The 8166-nt window shown below is 35.5% G+C and overlaps 1 protein-coding gene across 1 annotated transcript; it reads left to right on the top strand.

The window, feature by feature from the left end:
- The first annotated feature begins 3125 nt into the window (after positions 1 to 3125).
- LOC122317371 (histone H2AX) lies at positions 3126 to 4280 on the top strand. The gene is made up of 2 exons (XM_043134435.1): positions 3126 to 3463; positions 3938 to 4280. The coding sequence occupies exons 1-2, from the start codon at positions 3251 to 3253 to the stop codon at positions 4157 to 4159; spliced, it is 435 nt and encodes a 144-aa protein (XP_042990369.1). The 5' UTR covers positions 3126 to 3250; the 3' UTR covers positions 4160 to 4280.
- Positions 4281 to 8166: the final 3886 nt, after the last annotated feature.

Raw genomic sequence — 8166 nt, 5'->3', positions numbered from 1 at the left:
TAATCATCTTTTGAACAAAAGCTAAATTTATAAATTAGGAAAATAAAATTTATAAAATAATTTATAAAAACAATATAGTTTTAGAAAAAAAAAATCCTAAATTTAAATTAGATTTATATATAAAAAAATATACTTAAATCATGATTAATAAATTTTTACCGATTGTCAGAATGAAGCAGGCCAATTAAAAAGTGTAATATTTTTTGTCTGAAAGAAAATGAGGGTGCAGAGTACGGGTAATGAAGGAAAGCAGCAGTAGGCATCTTGTTCTCGGGTCACTGTCAATGAACATCAGTGTCAAAGGGCTAAGTTTGGGGGAACTTGACTTTAATATTAATATTATTGCAGCACACAGAGAGAGTGGGGCTTTGGAAGCAACGCAGTGGCGTTATGTCAACAAGTAGGAACAGTTTTTGGATTCTTCATGCGCATGTATGAAAATGATCCACTCTCCTTAGTCCTTACAACTAAAGAAACAAAAAAACTCTAGAAAACTTCCTTAATTGTGTTGTATGGACCAGATTTCAACACCTCCTCATCCTTTCCCCTTTGGCTTTCTTTTCCTTTTGGCTTCTTCTGCAGCTTTGGCTCTACCTTCCCCCCCACCCCCCCCCCGGTCCTTGGGTCGACATAGCTGCATGCATGGCCTCCTACTCCTAGTTAATTTCACATTCCTGGTCTGTATTTTCTTATTTAGGGTCAAAACGTGGGTGATTTTGAGTTGTAATTCTCTTTCACTTTTGATTAGGAACTTTTGAGCTTCTTGTTCCCAAGCTGTCACGTTTATGTTATATTCTTAATTGTCCTTTTGATCTAAAACTTGAAAGAGCTCTCCACAAAATCTCCATGGCTGAATCAAAACCTAATATATAGCCACTTTGCATCTATGGGTCAAGAGTTCAAGATCTTATTCCAAAAATAATTTTCTTTGAACCATGTCTAAGGTTCGTGTGATGAAAGATTTACATAATTTCCAAAGGACCGACAGGCAAAAGAAGTCCTCAATATCACTGTCAAGAGAATTAAAAGGAAAAAAAAAAAAAAAGTAAGTTAAATAATTGTCTTCCCCACCTTTCTTGATGGCTTACCTAAAAGCATATATGGATTATTGATAATTAAAAAAAATTGAATTTTTCAAATTATTAAAACATGGAATATTGCATGTGTTCTAGAATCATGATTAATGATCAGGGAACCAATTATTAAAAGTATTTTATATTTGCTGCAGAGTAATCATAGATCCTCTAATCTGACCAATAAAGATGTTGCTGACAATATGGCTTGGATTTTTAATAATAAATTAATATGTAAAGATTTTATATGCTGTCGCTTTACGTATTTATTATATATTTTATTAATGTGATTGATTGTATCATTTTTTTAATAAAAAATAATTAATTTAACCAATCACATCAGTGTAATATATAAATAGTATGTAAAAGTGACTGTATATAATAGAACTAAATTATATATTTTATAACAAAAAAAAATGATTTTTTGAAAATAATTATGTTCAATGACAGCAACATGATCATATGGAAACACTGCCATCAAATGTGGGATACACTTTTTACATAAGCTACTTATGTTAATTAAATAATTATGTCATCCATCATTATATATGGTTCAGTTTTGTTAGAAAAAAAATAGCACATTGTAATTTAGGGTGAGCAAAAACTTCATTAAGAGGGCCCAACCTCCCATTTTCCAACAAAAGATCCTAATGAGAATGTTGTTGACAATAGATTGAAAGAGAACAGAAACTGGGAAATTGGAATCTTGTTTGATGGGCTCTTTTTATTTTTATTTTTTTAAAAGCTTTAGTTATATAATCTACTAAGTGCATAGTTGCTGGATATCACTACAGAAAGCTAGAGGAGTTTTGGAATAGCTTGATTGATTTGACAGAGGAACCCAAGCTTTCCAGTGTCTTCTACATGGGCCCAATGTATGGCCCATTATTATTACCATTATTAGTTTCTGTTATGGTTTGAAGTAGGGATGGAGAAATAGCACCAGGTTTCAGTTCAGCCATTCTTATCTTTTGCTCTTTATATATATATATATATATATAATTTGTTTTCATTCATCTGCTGTTAAGTCCCATAACACCCCCCCTCCATACAAAATAAAAGAAAAGAAAAGAAAAGAAAAGAAAAGGTAAATACGCGCAATATCGAAATAAATTTATAAATTAAAGCGGTTTTATATTATACGCCAGATTTATTTTATAATAAAATTTTTTTACACCATTCAACTTACCATTTTACCTAAAATCCCAGTGGTAAAAAAAAATGTATTGGTTTTTTGGAGATATGCTCAGAGTGTCCTATTTTTCAAGAGCTGTGTTGGGGCAATGAGTTGTGGGTACCAACGGTATGCCGAATAAATGGAACTCAACCTATTCATGAGGTGGTGGAGCTTGGGGCCTTGTTTAGGGTAAGGCAGGCTCCTGGATCATGGTCTTTATTTATGATATCCAGAAATTTTGGGCCATAGCTTTGGGCCATCCTTGAAGCCCTCAATTGGCTTTTTTTTTTTTTTTTTGTTTACCATATGTTCAAACTCATTTATTAAAACTAAAAAATAAAAAATCTAAGAACCTATGTCCAAATTGTTTTTTTTTGTTAATAATTATCAAGTCTCATATTAGTTGAGTGAATTATAAAATAATTATAAATCTAACATAAATATTCATGTGATTTTATAAATCACAATAATTTATTCTAAATTGTTCATTGATAATCAATAACTCTATGGGTTAAAACTAAAAGGATTGTTTTATATTACATACAGCTCCTTTATTGCCCACTAAATTATTATTTTTTGCATTTATTTTTAATTCCTTCAAGTGTTAAATAATTTTTTTTAATAATAATGATCAATATATTTGATATCTATAAAAAAATGGCCAAAAAAGAAAAAAAAAACCAAGGATATCACTTGACTAGTACCGACGTCGTTTTAACACTACTGACTGATTCGAAACAAGCCGCGAAAACGAAAAAAACAAAAGTAAAAGTGATTAAAAAAAAAGAGCGGGCGCCACGTCTGCAATCCGCGTGAACGCACTCTCCACCAATAAGCTCTTACTCTCACCGCCTATATAAGCACAACCTCCATTTCTACAAGCAAGCCTTTCCTGCCATCCACCAACAAAGAGAAGAAATCGCAAAGGCGCTAGGGTTAGGGTTTTCAGTGGCATATCTCTTTTACCAATTCGTCCGGTTTTCGATTATCCACCGGTGAGATGAGTTCGACGGGAGCTGGTGGTGGTGCGTCTACAAAGGGAGGTAGGGGCAAGCCGAAGGCCTCGAAGTCTGTGTCCAGGTCGCATAAGGCTGGTCTTCAGTTCCCGGTGGGGAGGATCGCTAGATTTCTCAAGGCTGGCAAGTACGCCGAGCGTGTTGGTGCCGGAGCTCCCGTCTACCTCTCGGCTGTGCTCGAGTACCTCGCTGCTGAGGTTTGTTTATTTGGGTTTAAGTTTGGTTTGATTTTGAATGATGGACCGAAATTGCGGTTTTTTTATTTTAGAACTGTGTGGTTGGTTTCTTACGCACAATATCTAAGGGCTTTGTTTGGTTTGGTTCTGATTTATATAGTTCTGATTTGATGGGCTTCTTGGTGATCGGATTTTGTAATTCTGGCATAGGAATTGAATTTTTATTTTGATTAATTAGGTTTATCATCGACGGTTGTTCATTGGATCAGATTTCGATCAGTTTAGAAAAAATATTTACTTTTTGTTTGTTGGTCATTGATATTGATATGGCTTCTTTCATTTTATGTCATCTGTGGAATCAGATTTGTAAAATGACAAGCTTCCTGTTTTAATTTTTCGGACTGTCATCTCATTTCCATCTTTTTCATATGGAATTATTTTATTTTTGGTTTGAAATTTGACGGGACTATTATTCTGTCATGTTTGGATAAGCAGGTTTTGGAGCTTGCTGGGAACGCAGCAAGAGACAACAAGAAGAACCGTATTGTGCCGAGGCACATCCAGCTTGCTGTGAGGAATGACGAGGAGCTGAGCAAGCTATTGGGGTCTGTGACCATTGCCAACGGAGGTGTTTTACCCAACATCCACCAGACTCTTCTGCCGAAGAAGGTTGGCAAAGGCAAGGGTGATATTGGATCTGCTTCTCAAGAGTTCTAAGGACTTTCAATTCTCTTTCGTTTCATAGTGTGTAATATATACCTGCTTTGCAATTTTGTACCCGAGCTATTGGGAAATTTTCTTCTTGTTAATGAAATCAATCAAATTAGCTTTTTGATTCTCTGCGTTTGAGGCATTCTAAATATTTTTTGGATCGTTTCTTCTTTTCTCGTCCTTGTCAACTAAAGATTGTATTTGAGAGAGTTAAAAACATAAATGACATTCCACTTAGATTACAGATCCAATTTAGTGTGAGACTATTTCAGAGCATAGATATGAGTAACTTCTCCAAATCTCAATGTACGGTATATTTCAAGCTTTAGTATATGTGGGACTATATCTCAGCTTAACGGCATGGATATGCCTGCAGTTCAGCCTTCGACAATCCTTAAACTTGGAGCTTAATCCAACTATTCAAAAGGGTTCAGAAAATGGAAATTGGCATCTGCTGGATATCACAATGGGAACTAACTCATATGGAGCATGAAGGCCGATGAACATGCCCTCCCCCATCAAAGATTCAAAAGTATGTCATTGATTAATGCTTAAGCAAAGTTTTTGGCTTTTACACTCGTAATTATTTGCTTATGAATTGAGTAAGTGCGGGACTTGGATAGGCAAATGTTCATCAATAAAATGAATAGAAATCTCACCCCATCACTTTCTCGAAAGGGTTTTTTCTTTAGATAGGTTTATTGTTGCACTTGCGTGCATGGAATTACAAATTATGAAGTAAGGAACAAAAAGCTGATAGATTTTTGAATTGCGGCCGAAATGGCTCAAACAAATAAATCGAGTTCTTTTCAGACGCTGTTAATCTCTGTTTTGAATCCCGCAAATTTATCTATGGATTTAACTAGATGATTAAAAGAATTCGAGCAGACAAAAATTCAGGAAAATTGGACATGTTCAGCCCCCATGATATCTTATACCCTGCTGAGTAACTAATTAGATCACGAAGAACAACATGGCAACTAGGAATTGCAAGTTAGTAATTGGCATTTTTTCTTGAACCGCCCTCATGTTCACTCTCTTCGGGGCTCGGCGGTGACTGTTTTGAAGCCTGACCATTTACCCATCCTTCGACAGACCTAAAAGTAACAACTATGTTAGATGCCAGATGGTATGATTGGATCAATGGTCAAACAATAAAGAAGAAAGATCTAAATGCATGAACTGTGGCATTTTGCTGAAACAATGAACAGCTCTTGACTTAACGTTGCTCTCGAAAACATCGAGTCCCTTTATTTGTGCATTGAGCCCCTGGCAACTTGTATTTTTCCGGACTCTCAACAGATTCTCATACATTGCACTAGGAGGTGTGGCAAGTGATCGGTATCTTTTTACACACGGAATAGCTGAGGGAGGCCTTGCTGACAATGAAGCCATGACATAGTTTTTGTGTGCAAAGAGAGGAAGAGAACCATGCCACTATACATGTTATTTACTGAATTTCTCTGTCAATCGTAGAACAGTTAGAAATGGTACACTTGTTTCACGCAGAAGAAAATGGATTTCTCAAGTTTGATTTTCTGTACTGAATTAGCAAAAGCTGTACTTGCAGAAACCATGTCCATAGAAAAATCAGTAAGGTCATGCATTGGCATTATTGAGCACACCATAGATGTTTCAGACATCCAACAGCAACAACAGTGTTATTAATGTGGATACTCAGGAATTCAAGCTCCATTAACATTTTTCTGATTTTCATCTTGGATTGTGAAAAATTGTTATACAGAAGAACTCAGAAGGCAGAAATTCGATACTAAAATCTTTGAAAAATTTTGGGGATTCTATGTTGTGAATGATCGTGCGTCCACCTATGTTGTACTGAGAGTTATATTCTAATTCTGCCTATAAAAAAAAAAAGAAAAAGTTATATTCTAATTCTGTTAGCAATAAAATGTGGCTTTAGGACCATCATGTTATAGAAGTTGTTGCAGTTTCAGACTACTGAATTATCTTATTATGGGATAATAATAATCCTTCCATAGCATCATTTGTTCAAATATTTGTATTTTTTAGCCCTATATTTTCTAGGTATGGAAATTTTAACACTTGTTTTTAGCAGAAGGAGCCACTGAGCCCGTGCCCAACCTTTTTTCCTCTGGATTAAGGGATGAGCTTAGTTTGAAATATGATAAGACATGGATGTTTGCCCCCCAAAACACATCTAATATTACTACATATTACCACATAAATTTAGAAGCATGACGCTTGTTTTTGTGAGAAGATAACAAAGAAACAACCTAATAAAGAGAGGGTTAGATATAAAGCTTTATTCCTACTTTGCTCTGAGGGCCTCATCAGATTATTAAAAGAAGCTGATTGTAATCATTCTGTGATTGGAATTATAATCTATAAATGGCCCCTAGAATAAATCATTTCTTTTTGCAGATGGCAGTGCTTCTGTGTGATTTTTCTCCTTTTATATGCCCCTGGCCGTGCTGCTTGTGCCCATTTTCAGAGGATTTTTGCTGCACTTTCTCACTTGAGTGAGGCCACATGCGATCGTGCCTTGCAGTCCCGCGTGCGTGATTTCGCTGCCTAGCGTGAGGCCGCGATTTCCAAATGCTGCTGTATGCTTGAGGCCAGCTCCTGCGCCATCTTGAGGCCACAATTTCCAGGGATCCTTGCTCTGGTTCGTGCCTTGCCATTTCCACAATCTGTCAGGGCTGGTCACTAGGATGTGCGCCCACTACAGAAAGACTGAACCCTTTAGTGTGCAAATCCCTTTCAGCCCTCAATCTCGTTGTCCTATCTGTTGGCCATGTCCAGTTCAATTGCCCCACAATAATTAAGATTTCAGCACTATAAGGGTAGAATTGGAAGGTTAACTCTGATTTGTTTTAATTAGTGTGAGTGTGCTTGTTACCACCAGTTGCGTTACAAACTTTTTAATTGCAAAATATCAAGATTTCTCAATTGACTCTAGTACTATAATCAACTGCATAATCAAATACTTAATTCATTTATGGATAAATAATTTATTCACTTTAGCAACATCGTGCATTTTTGACACTTTATCACATCTCCCAATTAACTTTTCGCTAGTCTCTAGCAAATAATGTGATTAAAGAATGAAGGATCTAAGAGTGAACCACTGAACTTAAAAATCTTTACAAAAGATCAAATCATATTTGAAGTCTTAGGCATAGAATGTAATCAGGTAAGATTATAGCTCAACACAATGGCTTATAAAATTCTCAAGAACTCAAACAAGGGAAATGTATTTAAGCTGCAAATCTTTGAGTGCATCAAGTGTGTGAGCAGATTGGCATTTGTTGGTTTCAAGATTTCTCACAATAGTTTCAGCTTATCAACTTTTTCAAGAAAAACCAAAAGGTCTTTACTCTAATTCAAAACCATTACATTGGTGGCTTTCACTCTATCATACTTTGAAAGAGACCCCCCTTTTTTTCCTTAAAAAGAATTCCGGTGATAGGCAGACTTTTCCAATGTACTTGCACCAATTGTTTTCCTTGATCTCTGGCCTGTCCCTTTTCTCAAGTATTTTTACCTCCAGTTGTTCATCTTTTTATTTATTTATTTTATTTTCATTTTAGGTGGAGTATCTCTTTCACTTTTCCTAGGCCATTAAGATATGGTTCATGATAATTCTTGTTAGTTTCTTAGATGAAAACCATTGATTGACATCAAACAAACAACAAAATATCTGCTTGTGTTTATTAATGTCATCAATCAATAGCTTTGAAATACATTGCCTAAGTTTGAGTTACTATGACTATCATAAGATCCCATGTTGAACTTAAATCTATTCCAGTGGGAATTAGTGTAGCCCAAGACTGCAACTATCTGATTTTAGGTAGAGAAGTGTGAAAACAGTAACTTGGCAGCAGGAAAAAAAAAAGATCCCACAATTATAAATCCTGAGAGACTAAGTGATGAAAAACTCTCTTTACCCCCAACTAAAAATGGGCAGTGTCCTCACTGCAAAACATGAATAAACAAGGCATGAAAGAGAATAGGGTTGAAGGAAATATCTG

Source organism: Carya illinoinensis, chromosome 7, assembly GCF_018687715.1.
Source record: "Carya illinoinensis cultivar Pawnee chromosome 7, C.illinoinensisPawnee_v1, whole genome shotgun sequence".
Lineage (NCBI taxonomy): Eukaryota > Viridiplantae > Streptophyta > Magnoliopsida > Fagales > Juglandaceae > Carya > Carya illinoinensis.
The sequence above is the reverse complement of the archived record's forward strand: the minus strand, read 5'-3'. Positions and strand labels throughout refer to the sequence as shown.